A 17,087-nucleotide genomic window follows, 5' to 3' on the forward strand; every position below is an offset into this window, starting at 1 on the left:
CCAGATCGAACTAGTCGCTGACTCATCCCTGATCTCCGTATATGGTGCATATAAACCGCGTGTCCCGGAAATACGGCACGAAACCGACCTCTCAGATATCATATCCGAACCATGCTGACATCCCTTCGCGATTCCGTAAATTGCTGCATTTCGCACGCAGCAGTTCGGAATCTCGGGGTTCGTCGGTGCAACCTGATTTGTAAGTGTCTTAGAAGCCCTACCTATTCAGCCAGCTCGATGGGCGTATGAGAAAGCTTTTATTACATTGACATCATACGTGTTCGTCGATCGCGTAACGAAATCAGGTATAGCTCGGAGCGGATGCGAGTCCGCCTTGTAACAACCTTGTGATCTATGAATAAAAACCGGGACCAAAATGCTTATTAGAACCTCATACATCCTTAGCTCTGTTATCGCGGTCATGAGTTCATATTCTCGCAAACCTACACCGAAAACGTGTATCGGACTTCTACTTCACATCGGACATAAACGACATACATCGGGAAATAGTATTAGTATATACTGCTAAACCATTTCGAAGAGAACCACATGGCTTTGAAAAGCCAGTCAATTATACAGTGACCTAAGAGCCTCAAGACCAGAAAAGGAAAGGCCATCCAATCCATCACAGCCAATCCATCATACCCTCTCTCCTCCCCAAACCACCACCTCACCCCTCAAAAAACCCAACAATCAGCCACAAATCCCCCACCCTAACCCCCCTCCTCGGATAACAAATAAACACCTGCTCCCCCAAAACGCCAAACTTCTCCCTAAACCTCGCCTTCCCCCGCAATCTCAAATTCCTCACCACGACATCATAAACCCCAGCCAAGAACCTCGCTCTAACCTCCCCGAGTCTCGCGCGAGGCGTAAGCCGGTCCGAAACCCCCGCGCCGAAGGTAACGGGGCCGGAGAGCGCGGAGAGCGCGGTTTCGACGAGCGCTTCGATGGTGCCGTTGGGGGCGGCGGGGAAGTCGAAGGCCCATTTGACCTGCCAGCCGTGGCGGGGCGCGAGCTGGGCGAGGACGACGAGGGCGAGGATGGCGCCGTTCTTTGAGGCCGCGAAGTAGCGCCGGTGGGCGCGGTCGATCCACGGCCGGATTTCGGTGAGGTGCACTTGTTTGCTCTTGCTCGTGCGGCTGGCTTGCCATTCGCGGATGGCGGCGTCGGCGCGGTGCGTGAAACTTTCGTCGAGGTCGGCGATTTCGCTGATTGTGATGCCTTCGCGCTGCACGCGACGGGCTTCGCGGCCTTGGGATGGGTTGGTGTGCTGGTCTGCGTCGACGCGCTGTTCTTCGGCGCAGCTGAGTGTTCGCCAGCCTAGTTTGGTGTCGAGTATGTGTTGGACTTCTTCCGAGACGAGCATCCAGACGGGGGTGAGGCGCAGGTCTTTGCGTACGAAGTTAACGAAGGCGAGGATCACGTCGTGGTATTGCCTCGTGTCGCAGAGAGGGTCTCCGGCTATCATGGCGAATTTGCCGGCTTGTCTGGCGAAACCTACGGCTGCCCCTGTTGGGTGGCGCCAGATTTCGAATCGGTCGTCGAGCCAGGATGTATTGGTAGCGTCGCCATAATTGGCGATAAGTTTTTCAATAGGGGGTGGTTCATCTTGCGGCTTCCGTGGTATTAAGGTGTCTGCGTCTGGATGGGGAATGCTTGGTGGACGAGCCGGTAGCGATTTGGGATCACGGGGAAATAGTGAAGCATTTCTCACGTCGTCTAACTCGAGGAGAAGCATTACGATCCGTTCCAGACCCAAACCAGCTCCGCCGTGAGGTGGTGCCCCAAGGTCGAAGGCGCTCAAATACTCTTCCATACCCTGTTCGCTAATCTTTGATTCTGCCATACTCACGCGGAGCTCTTTGGCGTTGTGTATACGCTGCCCACCGGTACAGATCTCCTGGCCACGCAAAAAGATATCGAATGAGTTGGTCCACTTCCGGTCTTCGGCTTTATGTGTATAAAATGGCCTGGCGTTTGCTGGGAATTTATCCAAGATGTAGTAGTCGGTTTGGTACTTCTCCTTGACGAGTTCACCGAGACGCATCTCATCTCGTGTAGATAAGTCTTCTTCCTCAACCTCTCTACCATCATCCCTAAGCATTTGGATTCCTTCGGTGAAGGGGATGATTGGAGTTTCATCCAACCAGACAAGATCCTTACTGGGCCATCGCTCTCGGACACTTTTGAGTTCAGGCATAGATTGCACTGCGGTGAAAATTACTTTGAGGAATTTGTCTATTGTCTCAATGAGCTCCCTATATGATTCCTTCAGAGACATCTCGATGTCTAATCCGGTGTATTCAGTCAAGTGCCGATGTGTATTGGAATTCTCTGCGCGGAATACAGGACCAATCTTTTAAGCGAGCGTTAACATTCAATCTACACGAGGGGATAAAATAGGCGAAAATGCTCACTTCATAGACCTTTTTGAAATCGGCTGATATGACCATCTGTTTCGGTAGTTGGGGACTTTGCGCGAGGAATGCTGTCCTCCCGAAATATTGCACTTTAAAGACCTCAGAGCCACTTTCGGTCGCTGCAGGTTGCAGCTTGGGTGTCTGGATCTCTAAGAAGCCCTGATCCTCTAAGGACTCCCTAAACTTTCGAACGATCATAGAACGAATTCGGAAAATAGCCTGGTTACTTGGGTGACGGAGATCTACAATACGTCCAGACAGACGATGACGGAGTGCATCGGGCGGCTCATAGTTGTTGAAAGGTAGATCATTGACCGGGTTGACGAGATGTATAGAATAAACAAGGACCTCTATATTTGAAAATGTAGCAGAGGTGACGGGATCCTTCGGTTTCTGTAAGGTGCCGACGACGTGAACGAGTGACTCGGGATTGAGCCGCTGTACCCATCGAATCATATGCGGCGAAGCATGTGAGAGAACACCTTGGACGGAGTCCGTCTGGTTTCGGAATAATAAGAAAGTCAGAGCTTGTGATAATCGCCTCTGAGTGTGTATTCTCGTGCGGAAGTTGACCTCAGATCCTACTGGTAGGTTGATGATCTGTTCGAGAGAACACAGCTCGTGGGGATGAACATTTTCACCGTAACGAGCCTTTGTTTCTCCGTCTTCTTCCTGCTCTGCTATCTCATCTTCTTGTTGCCGACGCTGCTCTATTTCTTCTTGTTCTTGCTGTCGACGCTCGGATTTCTCAAGCTTCTCCTGCTGTCTGGCTTCTGTACGTTGTGCTGACTTTCCCTTTTCCGGTGTGCTAGATTCCGTTTCATGCTTTCCCGATCGGAAAGGTGAGGCTATAGAGCGAGCAAGATCTCCTAGTGGACCCGACATGGTTGATGATTGAATAGCATATATTATTTAGGAAGATGAACTTAGTTATTCTGTATTAACGTTTTAAGAGTATACTATACTTAGGGACGTGTGTTTTTAAGGTGATCCGTAAGAGAATGCATGTATCCAATGACAGCATCAACTTAAATTCGACCCTGTGGGAAGGAAGGTACGTTATGTTTGCTGCTTGTCCCTGAACCTAAACATATCTGGTACATCTAATAGATAGAATTCGCAGTTATGCGTCATTCTCACGTTATTCCTAGGTGCTTTGTCGTTCTCCAACTTGATTCTTCCCGAGTAGATGGTTACATCTGCAGATCGATCTAGATATCAGTTCTTTCATCATTACCTTCTTAGGAAGTCTCTCAGTTGCCCCGCCATCTTATGCCCAATAGTCAACTTAATTGATCCTATTATAATTCGTCATAGACTGCTATATCCATGTAGATAATGGTTGTCAATGTCAGTAATGGCGCATCGTTGATTTACATTAGCTCCATACAATATCTGCGAGTACCTAACTGATATTTTATCACATTGATACATACTCAGTACTAAGTAGGTAGTTCCGTCGAATGTGGTGATGTTTCTCGAAGGTAAGAATTGAGAAAAAAGGCACTGGGGTTGTAATAATTTGAAAGGTCGGTTACATGATCAGGACGTCGTATGAAGACGTATGAAAACGAAAACAAAATGTAGCAGATAGGCAGAATACATACCTAGACAATATGATGTATACCATTTTACTTATAGTAATATTGCGTGCATGAATCTCTCGACATTATCGAATTTCCATCATTCTTTCAATGCCCAATTTCAAGAACAATTAGAAAAATCAATGTGATGTTCGAGATTGTGAAGTAAATTTGACTTCCCAGACTGGCAGAACAGATCTAGTGGGGCCGGTGGGGACTTCCGTTAGGTAATGCCCTGCATAACCTCTAGTTATAAGCTTGCATAAAAAGCGAATCGTCACAGGCCGCGTAGTGTAGTGGTTAGCACGCAGGATTTTGACGTGCCAAAATTTCCTGAGACCTGAGTTCAATCCTCGGCGGGGCCTTCCTCAATCAAATCTTCACTTTTTGCATTTGCTGATACTTTCCTTCAATGTTGGAATGTGAACAATTGCATTATCTTTTTAATAATTGCACTTTCGTATGTGTTACGTCACCATTCCGTATTTGCATATTGAGAACCGAGTAGAAAACCGAAATAACCATTTATTCGTCGCATTTGAATGTTTTCCTCAAAGCCTATAGAATGCAAACTGTAGGAAACTTTAAAGTTTAGCAACTTGTTATAAAAACTGCACTTCCCTTTAGTACATATAGAACTGACAATAACACCGAAGCGTAATATCGCATTGTCAACCCCCCAACCTTATCAATCCGACTCCTTTCAGCGTAGAACTAGCCGGCGAGCGCTGAACCGAACAGTTCCGATACGGAAGTTGGCGGCGGGGCATCTTTGTGATAGCTACGGCGGGGTCGAGCACATCATCGCACTGATTCGGCATTGGATATTATAGGACATCAAGTGCCTAGACTAGGCACATGTAGTATCCCTATTACTAAAGTGACTCAACTCAAAGAATCTCATAAAACCCTGCCTTGTCTAATACTCAATTTTTATCGGAGTAAATATCTCAAGATCACCTTATGCCCATCTTGCGCACCGGTCTCTCCACAGTCCGGCACTTCGTCCTCTCATCAGCGTATCCCAGGACTACTCTTACACAATCACTTAGACGACTTAATATTAATAACGGCTTCGATACTATAAGGAGAAGAGCCATGTCGTCGGCCGTAGCGAAGCGCCTCGAGGGCAAGACCATCGTGATCACAGGAGCTTCGTCGGGAATTGGTCGTAGCGTCGCATTCGAGTTCGCGCGGACTGCGCCCAAGAACCTGAAGCTGGTGCTCACAGCGCGGCGTGTGGACACTTTGCGGCAGGTCGCGGAAGACATCGTAAAGGAGGTCGGCGACGGCGTAAAGGTCTTGCCTGTGAAGCTCGACGTGAGCGTTCCCGAGGAAGTCCGTGGCTTCGTGGCGGGGTTGCCGGTGGAGTTCCGCGATATCGATGTGTTGGTGAATAATGCGTAAGTTCTTATCTGGTTTTCAGAATCGCCTTGCAGAGAAGTGTAGATAAGATCCTAACTAACGAACCCCAAAAGTGGTCTCGTCAAAGGCGTAGCTCGCGCCCCAGAGATCGCCGAGGCCGACATCAACGTTATGTTTGCGACCAATGTGACCGGTCTGATCAACATGACCCAGGCCGTTCTACCCACCTACCTTGCGCGCCCTGATGGTGGTCGCGGCGACATTATCAACATTGGCAGTATCGCCGGCCGCGAGCCGTACCCAGGCGGTGGTATCTACTGTGCCACCAAGGCGGCTGTCCGTAGCTTCTCCGAGTCCCTGCGCAAAGAGCTCATCTCCTCGCGGGTTCGCGTCCTTGAGATCGACCCCGGTCAGGTTGAGACAGTACGTTGATCCCATCTTTCTACCGATGATGGTGTTTGTAGGATCTCTGGAGCTAATGCGGTCTATTAGGAGTTCTCCGTTGTCCGATTCTACGGTGATAAGTCCAAAGCTGATGCTGTCTATGCGTAAGTGGCCCGGTTTGCTTAGATGCTTAAAACTTGCTAATTGGCTTTAGTGGTTATGACCCTTTGACGCCTGATGACATTGCTGAAGTGGTTGTATTTGTTGCTGGACGACGGGAAAACGTGGTGGTAGCTGATACCCTCGTTTTCCCCAACCACCAAGCAGGTGCTGGTATTATGCACAAGAAAACATAGGACTCTATATGAAAACACTGTATTTTATCTAGGTAGGCTTGGCAAACGAAGCATCTCACGCCACAATTTACAATAGACTCCTTACCGTCTCCTAATGGAAGACTACAAAATTTTTACGTTATTGTTTAAAGTCCTATTGTTGTAATCGGTTAGCAAAGATCGGAAATAGACCTTAAGCATAGATTGAATAGGTGTAAAAAACATCAGCTAAACCAGTTTACTCATTCACGCAAGTCGGCCTTCTACCTTCACCCCTCAAGACGAGAAATGAAGATAAAAAACAACGGAAGCCATCATAACAACTCTGACAAGCCCAGTAAAAACTAGGGCTATCGGAAACAACTCCACAACTGATCATCACATACTCAAAGAGAAGCTACAGTGTGGGAGGGTGGCTCGACCCGCTGTGAGATAGTTGAATGGATAAACAGTTTTCATCATGATAATGTGTAAGGAGGTACTAGGTGGGCAAAGGAAGTGTATCAACTTACACTTCACGTATTTCAGTCGTGGGCCTTCATCTAGGAGATGGGATGCATTGATCACTGTACTTTTTGTCTGTTAGCTTTGTAAACTCGTGCCAGATATTCGTGAGACGAGAGTATAGGTAACATGTACGATCAGAATATGTTTTTTGGTATATGGGTATCTTCACAGTGCTTCAGAAGCAGAACTGATAAAAATGTTTCATCATGGACAGTAACGAGATTGAGAAGGAGAATGGGAGCCTACTCACATTATCTAGGAACTCCTGGTTGCGATCGTTGTTAAGCATGGAAAACGTTTGTGAATATATTCCTAGTAAGAGTATTAGCCAGAGAACCACGAATGATAATGGCAATATCAATAGACGGTTCATGCTTCAGATGGTAGTGCATGTTGTTCATTCCGCTCAGGTGATCGCGAGGAACAGTGGTTATGAGATCATCAGTAGCAAGGAAACCTACGAGGGGACGAGGCGTGCTGAGGATATGGAAGGATTGAAGAGGGTAACTCACCAAAATATTTGCCCAAAGCCAACCCGAGTAAATTCGGCGTTCAAATTTCAACATAATCAGACTCGTACTCTAGCCTACCTGAGTAGCGTCAAGAAATTCTATTATTCCTAAAAGGAATAAGAATGTTCTATGTCAAGGAAGCCAGTACATATTTCCCTGGCTGCCATTTACGACTTTCGACGTAATAGGGAACCATGTACAGAATTGAGGGAGGAAAGAATTTTTGTTTTCTAAAATTGACGAGATGTAGAGAAAATCTTCGGAGGACGGCAAATTTGCAACCGGCATGGTCTGTGCTTGAGCTACCTAACAGCGTGCTAGGGTGTTTGGATTAGCGGGGCTAGTGGATATGATAGTGGGGCAACTTTTCCATTGCTTGGAATTTTCAGAATAATTGCCCAGGTGAGCTTCTACAAGCAAGTGCAAGTGCAACATATCAAGCTTCTAAGCAATCAATCGTTTTAGGACTCAACCACCATGTCTGATCGGAGGCGAATCAATGGCCCGGTTGGCACAACCTCCCCTCCTGTATACGATACTCCTCAAGGAAAGAGAGTTGTGGCACGTTCAGGCGACAATGCCGTCCGAAAGATCTGTAAGTATCTTTCCTTTTTAACTACGTCTTTCGTTTTCATTAACTGATTCAAATCGCATACAGTTTTAAAGACTGGTGTTACTCCCTCAGCTTCCGGGTCGGCGTATCTCGAAGTCGAAGATCCAGCTGCGAACCGCCCATCAGGTACGAGCTTAAAGCTCACCTGCACTATCCATGGTCCACGAGCCCTTCCGCGATCAGCGCCTTTCTCTCCTCATATCATCCTCTCTACCCATGTCAAGTATGCGCCGTTCGCAACGAGGCAAAGACGAGGCTATCTACGCGATTCGAGCGAAAGAGATCTTGGAGTACATTTGGAGACAGCATTACGAGGCGCAATCATCGCAGATCGTTGGCCCAAGAGTGGTGTTGATATTGTCGTAACTATAATTGAGGGCGATCAGAACCGCGACTCCCTCGAATACGATAGAGACGAAGGCTGGGATATGATGAATGTTCTAAGCGGTTGTATAACCGTTGCTTCAGCAGCTATCGCGGATGCCGGTATCGACTGCGTAGATACTGTAGCGGGAGGCGTTGCGGCAATAGTAGCTAAGGACTCGAAAAGCGAACCCAGCATCGTCCTCGATCCAGATGTTGCTGCATATCATAAGGTTTTCGCGGCGTGCTGTGTTGCATATCTACCTACGAGGGACGAAGTAACCAATATTTGGTTCAAGGGTCAGTTGCCATCCCCAGACGCTATGGTCTATCAGAAAATGGTTGAGCGGAGTCTCGTGGCATGTCGAAGCGCAAATCGCGTTCTCGTCCAGGCTCTTAACGAAACCGTTCAAGGACAAAATTCGCAAAATCCATCTTGAACTTAACAAGCCATCCACGGATCTCTACTTAAACAAGGGGCATGGTTCCATTTCACCAATTTTGAGAATACCAGGAGGAATTCTCATACAATAGCTTAACTGGGTGGGGACGATATTGAACTCGGATGATGGCTTCCTGAAAATGTGAGTCATTTACGTTGAGGCCTCGATTCTCACGATATTCGTATACATGACGAGGCAATGCTAGGTTTAATGCCTAGGGTGTAACAGACCAATAATGTTGGATGGATATATGAAAAGGACTCAAAGTCGTGACATACAGCAACACAGGAAGAAGCTAGCAGGCATAACCCACTGGGTATGGTCATGATGCATCTGCATGTAATTGCATGTAGTATTGGTTGGTGGAATCGCAAGATCGATCATGGTCATTGTCGTGAGCAGTAGCCAATGCGCTTGCGTTCCGACACGTCTTGTGAACATTCTGCTCTAAGACTAAACCTCTAACTTAGCGCGTTCTTTTCGCGAACTTGACCATTAGATGTGATAGATAATAATAAACATACCCGAGAAAACACCATGAACGAATTGAATTTGGTAGAATATTTCCCACATGGACACTAAATCGATAGGAATCTTGGAACTCGATTCTAGAATATGATACCATCACGCTAACGTGGGATCATCTTCCCTTATGATATGCGTCCAACTGTCAGGTAACCTAACAGTTGCCCAGGTGCCTAGAGGAATTGGTAGGGTGGGTTAAAGTGGATACCTACAATGACGGGCTCGGCTTGGCAAGTGCTTTGGGCGATGATCGCGAACCTTGAACCTTATCGAAACTTCCGAAACCCTTGGTCCTTGGATAGCAACCTAATTAATGTACTGTACATCATTTCTTAGATAATCCGATTCTTTTCGCATACAACCAAATCTCAACAACTCTCGTGACGGGAAATCTTTAAACGTTCTTCATGAATATGTATTGGTTAATCCCAATGTTTCGGGGTTTCTGAATGATCTAATTGCTGTAGTTTCTGATTGGAAGCTACTCAGATCCCACTCCGGCCGGCTCGGAGCCATTGGTCGACCTCATTCCCCAGGTCTCCAGTCTGTCCAGTCCTCAGTCTCCAGTTTCCATTCTCCAAGGAATGGCATCGCCAGGCGCAACGGCCGCACCTTCACCTACGGTCTTCGATAATTCGAGCGTGTGGCCATTCACTTCTTGGACGGTACAACACCTTAAGGATTCTGTTAATAACGTCACCAGATTCGCTCCTTCGATCGAGGACCTTATTCTGGCCGGACCTAGGATGCTTACCAAGCTTGGCATCTTATCCCTCCCAGATGCTGTTGATGGCTTCGGGCAACGAGTCATAGCCGACCCAACTTCATCCGAATACTTCATAGCTGCCACCACAACCGCGACCGAAATGCTGACCCAAGTATCCGAAGCCGCCGCAAATGTAGTGGATGTGTTGGAGAATGAAGATCAGGACCCCGCCGTCTTGGTCTCCAAATTCTCGAGCGATGGTACTAAAGGTCTGGGGAGCGTTTTCAGCTATGCCACTAGTAAATGGGCACTGTGTTGCGTTGCTATGGTCAGTTTGCTTTTCATTGCCGCGTCTTTCAACATACCTACCTAGGTACCTAGTAGGTATCGGAAATATAGAAGCTGTGCTGACGCCCAATATTACCCTAGGCCATCATCCTTAACCGCACACACATCTTCGCAGCCTCACGAAGAAGACTATTTCTGACATGGCCTATACGACTCTTCCTCCGAATCTTACCTATTATTTTCTTCTCATACCAAGCTCGACTACTTCTACAATCCATAAAATGCCAGACGTCGCCCGATTTCGCCGAGTTGCGCTGGGGTAATTCGAGCAAGACATCCGATCTCATGTTCGCCCAACCTTCAACATATCTACATGGACTCAGCACGGTTTTGCTCTTAGGTGCCACCGACTATGACAGCTGCCGTGCTGTTCAAATGGTACCCCCAAGCACTCTCGACTATTCAGACGAGCTGCGGGGCTCCTTGTCTCTACTATGGCCGCTTTTTGGGACATTATGTGCAAGTCATTTCTTGGAGACCGTTTCTTGTGCAGTACAAGGCCGCCAGGTCGCTGTCGAAACTGGAATGACACTTTTTGAACACTCGTTAGCATTCGCCGAAGCAGACGCTGCTATTAGTAACCAACTTGGCTGGGGTTTGTTTTCGAGTGGTGGTCCTTCCAATGTGACGTACCAGCACGCCTCGGGGGCCAGCATTGCTATTTCTAGATCTATGATTATGAGACGGGTCAACACCCCCCCTGAAGTACTGTTGGTAGCTTTCCTCTCCGCTATGAGCCATATCACCAGCCATGTCTTGGGCGTCTTCAATCTTCAGAGTAAGTTTCGACTTGTCAGTACAGGCTTCTGGGCGATGTGTTTCATGGGAAGCATCGTCATAGAAGCACTGGACTTTTCACTCGACAGCCCATCCAACATGGGCCTCTTTAAATTTCCTACAGTCTGTATTATAGGTTTCATACCTCATGTCATGGTCTTCTGTGGTACACTCATTTGCTTCAGCATCTATGCTGTCGCTCTATTCCTTTCGGCCCTGCAGCCTCCGGATCGGTTAGGTGCTGCAGGGCGACAATTGACGTTCCGGGAAAGGCTGGCACTTGCACATGAAAATATGCAAGCTAACATCTCGCTCTCTGACATTCGTATCTCTCGGGAAATGGACTTCTATACGGCGTTGCTCAGGACGGGCTTCGGTGTCATAACGATGGCAAGCGAAGCCGTCTATTTGAATGAGGATCATGATATTAACTTAAAGAATCGTACGTGGCTTGAAGATGAAAGACTTAAGGAACTCGAATCGTTACGTATGCAATGGGCTGGCTCGGGACTAGGTGCCACGCGGTATGATTCTGTTGGGACTATAGGGATGATCCCAATCAAGGACGGGCAGCTTGGGGCCTCAAGCGGATACGCGCGAGAGCGAGCAGCGCAGAAAATACCCAAGACGCGCATGGGGGAGAAGCGAGCAAGAGACGGTGTCGGTGCCTCGGAACGTAGTTCGCGTTGGCTTCTAGCCTTGGAATTCATGTTGAAAATCAACAAGCTTCTGCTGCGATGGGCTGCGCTTCTTTTCCTGAAGGCATTGTCACGTATCGGAGTAAGAATCCAACCACAACTCCTGCTCTGGCTGTCTGGTGCGCAGAAGAAAGACAAGAGAGACGAAGCGCAACCTGCTGGCGATCGGCGACCCTCACTTCTCGGTAGAAATGGGAGGAGTGGCAGATTCTATAATGATGAGACTGCTGACGTGGAAGCTGAGGTACGGAGGCGTCTTAGAAGACACCCCGAGACAGCCAACTTGCCAGACTCAGAGATAGATTCGAGGCTGTACTCGTCTTGGAAATTTGGAGATCTGTGGGGTTCTGTTGATACGAGCGGCGACTGGGAGCCGGATGAAGGTGACGATAAATGGGATACGACAAGTATGATCCACAGTGTCATTGGAGACAGTGACGAGCAGGATCAGTGGGTGGACGAAAGCGAATACGAAGACGGCGATGGCCAGAGGACGCCTACCCAAGCGTCTCGGCAGCTTTCGATCTCGCGGGAGTCAACCCCCTTCGACCAACCCTTTGCCATGGATGATCTCGCTAGACTCCTACGTCCTACAAGTCCGGAGGAGCGCCGCGAAGCGCATGCACTTGCCGCACATTTGATGTCTGACCGTATAGTAACGCGTTCTCAATATGCACGCATGCAGCAGAATCAGCGCGGACGCCTACTCCTCGACCCTCACGGCTCAAATACTAGAAACAAGCTGTCGGATGAAGAGGAGGCCGAGCTTTTAGAGGACCTCATCATAACACGACGTACCGAAGCCGCCCGGGAACGACGCGATCGACGCAATCAGAATACCACCAAAGCCAATGACGAGGACGATGGTAGGGGCGGTCCTCAGTGCGTGGTGTGTCATTCTGCGCCTCGCAAGGTCATCGTCTGGCCGTGCCGCTGTCTCAGCTTGTGCGACGAGTGCCGCGTCACTCTAGCCATGAACAATTTCGACAAGTGTGTATGTTGTAGACGGGAGGTTGTGAGTTTCAGCCGGATCTACGTGCCTTGATGGTTTGGTGGACGTAGGTGCGATGAGGATTAGTCGAATCGAATCACATCCTTCTTTCTTTGTACACATTTTACCCCGGTTCAGCTTTGTTACTTGGGTCGAGGTACCCTTTTTTTTTCTCCCTTCCTTTTACATCTATCGTCTATCGGCATTGAACAGCATCTCCTTTTCTTCTTCGAGGTTACGTACACATGATGGACGAACTCGATTCATGGAGCCGGCGCTGGGGAGTATTATGTTTTTTGCTTTATATTTGCATTATCAGGCCAACCGCTTCGATACACACTTCTTCTCTCATTCCATGGTTTTTCTCTTTTTTTCTTCGGTCGAAGATCGAATATGAGATGTAAGATTAGGAATACGAAACATGGATCAATTACATGAGAAAACGCGGGTACTGCTGTGGTGAAGGCGGGTGGTGTGGTGCAGGAAGGTACTGAGGTGAGGCGGGGGGTTTATTCCATCCTTTTTTCTGGCGTGGCTGGATCGGGGATACAGCATGTACTGCTAGCACGGAATTAAACGACTTCTATGCACTTTACGTAGGCACTTACTCGGGTCTCCTGTTCGAAAGGGGTTGAATGCACTTAAATTTCCGGTTAAGATGTCTTATGTGTGATTGACGTCTAAACTATAATCACAGCAATAGTTGCAATAGTGAATAGCTTCATAAGCACGAAAACTTTGCATGTATTCATCCCCATCTACATAGCAGCCCACTCTATAGTAAAAGCCCGTACTTCAGGCGCATTGGGATTCGGATTTGCATTCCAACTCCCATCTACACTCTTCACACCAACCTTCCCTTCCCCATCTTCCCCTACTCCACTCAACCCCTTATCTCCATCCTCATCGCTACCCCCTACAGACCCCCCGATAAGATACCCCTTCTTCACATTCGTGCCCAGCCGTCCACCAGCCACGATATCCAGAACGGCGATCTCGTCGTCCCAGTTGTGGGAAGTCGCTTGGAAGTGGCTGTGGAAACGCAACGGGTCGCCTGGGTACACGTTGTAGTCGCACCCGAAGCGTAGGCCGGGCATCATGAAGTACCCCCGGTCTTGTAGGTGTGCGTAGAGTGGGTATGAGGAAGGGACGGAGATTGAGGGGGGAGGGGATGGGGGGGAGGTGAGGGAGGAGAGGAGGGTGCTGGTTGTGGGTGTTATGGAGTATTCTGATGTTCCTTCTACTGCTTTGGGGGGTGCGGGTGTGGATGTAAGTGAGATGGGGGATGGTAGGGCGAAGAGTGTGGTTTCAGATTGGTCTTCTACTTCACGGCTTCTTTCTAAAGCACTTTCTTCACTCGATACTTCGGCTTCTGGGGTCTTGGATTTGCCTTTTTTCTTGTTAATGATTTTTGGCCTGGAGCTCTCCTTCAGCTCCGCAGCCGCCAGCTGCGCTTTCCTGCCCTCGGCCTTGACGGATTGGAGGTAGCGCTTCCGCGCGTCGTCGTCGAGGGTGGAGAGGCGGGCCGGGTGGAAGGCGGCGTCGTCTACGACGTATCCCACCTTCTTATCGACGAGCACCTGGGCCTCCTCGGGCATAAGTTCGACAGGTAGACCCATGAATATGTTCTGTTGCGGGTTCTGCGGGATCGTGCCGACGAACACGGAGCAGATGTTGTGGCTACGCCGCAGGTGCATGATATCATCTATATCGAAGAGCAGATACCTCCCCGCGACCTTAGATATGCGCACGGGAGGGCGATCGCCCGCGGAGGAGGCCATCTCTACGACAGAATTGCAGTACCTGTCTTTTTGTGAGTCAGTTTTGGTGTTTGGTCAAGCTTGCGATTCACGAGGTGGGAAAGGATTGGGTGATCATATTTTCCAGATAGGAGTTTATCAACATGATTGTTTCAGTGGATTGACAGATTATTGATTTCTTTAATCATTTCAACGGGGCGTTGCAAGAGAAAATACGAATGTTGACTTACCTGCTACTTTTGCTCGAGGTTGGAAGAAGGTTCAAATTTCTCAAGCTCTAAGAAATTAAAGAAAAAGTTTTGGGGATTGATGTGGGGTCAATTATACAGTGTTAATATCCCGTGATGTGCTAGTTGTTCGCACCGTACTCTAAATAGTAGGTATTTGGGCAACTAGGTAGGCAATATAAATCCTCAAAATTCCATGCTTTTATTAGATTCTGATTTTTTCTGCTCTTGTTCATCTTCGCCAACAGGAGGTAGGTAGAATGGTTTGATCACCAAGCCCTTTGATCGGCTTAGGCTAAATGATAGATCCCCGTGAGCAGCGTCTGAGGAGCCGCCACCTCTCTCGTGGAAGATTGGCAAACTATGAACTTTTACAAGACCTTGTGTTTGCTCATCGGATTTAGAATCCGACTTCGAAGTTGGGGGAGGAACATGAACAGCGGTATTTTGAAGTGGGATTAACTCCAAAACGCCGTCGCTTAGTAACTCCATCCAACGTTCAAGTCCCGTAGTTCGGGGGTACAGCGAAAGAGGCAAACTTATGATAGCCGTAAGTTTCGTCGAGTACTGCCTCAATAATCCTCTTAGCGCGTGTAGAAATTGCAAAACTTCTTCGGGTCGAATAGAGGAGCTAGAATAGCTTGTGGGATATAGGAGACTAGGTACTATGATCCGATGAATCCACGACGGCGGCGAGTTTGCCAACTTGTAAGCGATATCCTTAATAAACTGCTTAAAAGGTGATAATGCGTCTTTTGGGCGAGATAGTCCGGGGGCGGTCATGGAGGGGTGAAAGCCAATCTGGCCTTTGGCATCCGTAGGACCAAGTTTTTTGGTAAGGTCGAAGGAATGGTAAAAGATAGAATTTGTCCCAGTTCCAGAACTACTTTGTCGTTGAACTGCATTTCTATCTCTTGGAGCTCCGCCAGAGGCTAAACTCTCATATCTCCAGGCGATCTTCATCTTATCGTCAGATGGAGATTCTGACCTGCTAGATGACTTTTTATCGTCGGTAGAAAGACCGGGGAGCTCGTGGCGCCAGCTGTCATGCATACCAAGAACGTGAATTTGGTGCCCCTGGACCATCCCCTCGGCGGCATAATAACGAAGAAGTACCCCGGCAAAATCGGTGGTGCCATGTTCTCCGATGAGGAGCGAAGTTCCTAGCGGCAGGCCGGCATGGCCAGCAAGTAGACTGTCTAAAGATGCGGTTCCAGTAGAGGTAGTTGGCCGACCGTCGAGGGGAGACGGTCTCACGCCGGGAATGGGCACATTTTCCGTTTTCGGTGATGCAGACTGAGATGAGTTTGCACTGCTAATCACGGCATTTCTTTTTCTGAAAGACATGGCCCTAACTTCAGATTTCCAAAACCACTCTAATCATGAAAAAAATGATTCATGGATTGAGGTAAGGTTGATGAATGATGTAACCGGTTGTTCAGGCCTCATTTATAGAAGAATCGGCGCCTGCAACTCTAATTGGGCATTTTCTCACTGAGATAGAGATCTTAATCTTGGAGAAATAAATCGAAGCTAGTACCCAATCCAGTCTAGACTGTTACCTGTGTGTCCTGGCTACACTCCGGTAACACAAAACTCTCTGGCATTTTACCTTCGACTAGCCCCGTAAATACAAGGCTTCACCGCTTTCAGCACACCCCGCAATAACTGCAGAATTCTTAGCAGCAGTAGCATTGAACCTTCCTAGCCGGCAAACAAAAAAAAAATTAAGTGAAGCCATAACCACCCAAGTCGAAACTTAAATTCACATCTAAACGCACAATCTACAACAACGCCTTTAGCTCAAGTAATCAGGAAGTCGCAAATCACACAATATGTCTAACCTAGCCGCGGGCGACGCCCAGCTTTTCGAGGACACGTTCACAGTGACGGAGCACGACAGCGCGAAGTACGATCGCGTAGCGCGTATCACCGCCACCTCGACGGACAACCAGACGACGATGTCTCTCGACATCAACAGTGAGCTGTTGCACATCCGCGCCGGGGTTAACATCGAGGTGCTTCTCGCTACTAGCCTCAGCCTCGACGGGATCAAGGATGAGGAAGAGGAGAAAGGATGGAGACATGTGCGTGGCGAGAATACGCTTGCGGATATGTACGATTACGTGTGCTATGGCAAGATCTACAAGTTCGAGGACGGGGTTGATGGACAGACTATGTATGCAGCCTGGAATTGCCTTCCGTTATTTTATTTTATTTCATTTTTCATCTTGGTCCCTATTGGTTGATGCTAATATGCTGGTTTGCAGTCGCGCGTACATATCATTCGGCGGACTGCTGATGCAGATCGAGGGTCCATACAAGAAGTTAACTCCGTTGCGCGTCGAGAACGCCTACCTCCTGATCAAGAAATGATCCATCAACTACACGTAACTCACCTCTCACCAACGACTTCACGGCAGATTACGAGTTGGTGGGAATTCGATTTCGGAAGGCGCAGGCGTAAAAGGGGTCCATCATTGCATGTTACGGTTACGGCTTCACATAGGTAGCAATGAATGCTAAT

The 17,087-nt window shown here is 48.3% G+C and overlaps 7 protein-coding genes and 1 non-coding gene across 8 annotated transcripts; 5 read left to right on the forward strand and 3 right to left on the reverse strand.

Annotated features, from left to right (window-relative positions):
• Positions 1-670: 670 nt before the first annotated feature.
• GGS22DRAFT_176981 (aspartyl-tRNA synthetase) lies at positions 671-3,308 on the reverse strand (the record flags this gene model as incomplete). Its single annotated transcript, XM_047963480.1, has 3 exons — positions 671-1,054; positions 1,121-2,359; positions 2,421-3,308. 3 exons carry the CDS (start codon positions 3,306-3,308, stop codon positions 671-673), a joined length of 2,511 nt encoding a protein of 836 aa, XP_047823619.1.
• Positions 3,309-4,288: 980 nt separating this feature from the next.
• On the forward strand, positions 4,289-4,371 carry GGS22DRAFT_t2. The gene has a single exon. It is a non-coding gene; the product is annotated as a tRNA-Gln (tRNA).
• A 444-nt stretch (positions 4,372-4,815) lies between these two features.
• On the forward strand, positions 4,816-6,301 carry GGS22DRAFT_149160 (NAD(P)-binding protein). The gene is made up of 4 exons (XM_047959099.1): positions 4,816-5,409; positions 5,485-5,794; positions 5,864-5,919; positions 5,970-6,301. The coding sequence occupies exons 1-4, from the start codon at positions 4,970-4,972 to the stop codon at positions 6,109-6,111; spliced, it is 948 nt and encodes a 315-aa protein (XP_047823620.1). The 5' UTR covers positions 4,816-4,969; the 3' UTR covers positions 6,112-6,301.
• A 1,230-nt stretch (positions 6,302-7,531) lies between these two features.
• On the forward strand, positions 7,532-8,657 carry GGS22DRAFT_4072 (exoribonuclease). Its single transcript, XM_047967006.1, has 2 exons — positions 7,532-7,704; positions 7,768-8,657. The coding sequence occupies exons 1-2, from the start codon at positions 7,587-7,589 to the stop codon at positions 8,523-8,525; spliced, it is 876 nt and encodes a 291-aa protein (XP_047823621.1). The 5' UTR covers positions 7,532-7,586; the 3' UTR covers positions 8,526-8,657.
• A 714-nt stretch (positions 8,658-9,371) lies between these two features.
• Positions 9,372-12,979, forward strand: GGS22DRAFT_4084 (uncharacterized protein). Its single transcript, XM_047967010.1, has 2 exons — positions 9,372-10,087; positions 10,189-12,979. Exons 1-2 carry the CDS (start codon positions 9,638-9,640, stop codon positions 12,625-12,627), a joined length of 2,889 nt encoding a protein of 962 aa, XP_047823622.1. The 5' UTR covers positions 9,372-9,637; the 3' UTR covers positions 12,628-12,979.
• A 281-nt stretch (positions 12,980-13,260) lies between these two features.
• GGS22DRAFT_4081 (SEN34 subunit of tRNA-splicing endonuclease) lies at positions 13,261-14,641 on the reverse strand. Its single transcript, XM_047967008.1, has 2 exons — positions 14,564-14,641; positions 13,261-14,380 (listed from the first exon to the last, which is right to left on the reverse strand). The coding sequence occupies exon 2, from the start codon at positions 14,352-14,354 to the stop codon at positions 13,332-13,334; it is 1,023 nt and encodes a 340-aa protein (XP_047823623.1). The 5' UTR covers positions 14,355-14,380; positions 14,564-14,641; the 3' UTR covers positions 13,261-13,331.
• Positions 14,642-15,984, reverse strand: GGS22DRAFT_4080 (PAXNEB-domain-containing protein). Its single transcript, XM_047967007.1, has one exon. It carries the CDS (start codon positions 15,905-15,907, stop codon positions 14,747-14,749), a length of 1,161 nt encoding a protein of 386 aa, XP_047823624.1. The 5' UTR covers positions 15,908-15,984; the 3' UTR covers positions 14,642-14,746.
• A 251-nt stretch (positions 15,985-16,235) lies between these two features.
• On the forward strand, positions 16,236-17,064 carry GGS22DRAFT_4103 (DNA-directed RNA polymerases I). The gene is made up of 2 exons (XM_047967015.1): positions 16,236-16,739; positions 16,831-17,064. Exons 1-2 carry the CDS (start codon positions 16,396-16,398, stop codon positions 16,934-16,936), a joined length of 450 nt encoding a protein of 149 aa, XP_047823625.1. The 5' UTR covers positions 16,236-16,395; the 3' UTR covers positions 16,937-17,064.
• Positions 17,065-17,087: the final 23 nt, after the last annotated feature.

Source organism: Annulohypoxylon maeteangense (assembly GCF_022496945.1).
Source record: "Annulohypoxylon maeteangense strain CBS 123835 unplaced genomic scaffold GGS22scaffold_1, whole genome shotgun sequence".
Classification (NCBI taxonomy): domain Eukaryota; kingdom Fungi; phylum Ascomycota; class Sordariomycetes; order Xylariales; family Hypoxylaceae; genus Annulohypoxylon; species Annulohypoxylon maeteangense.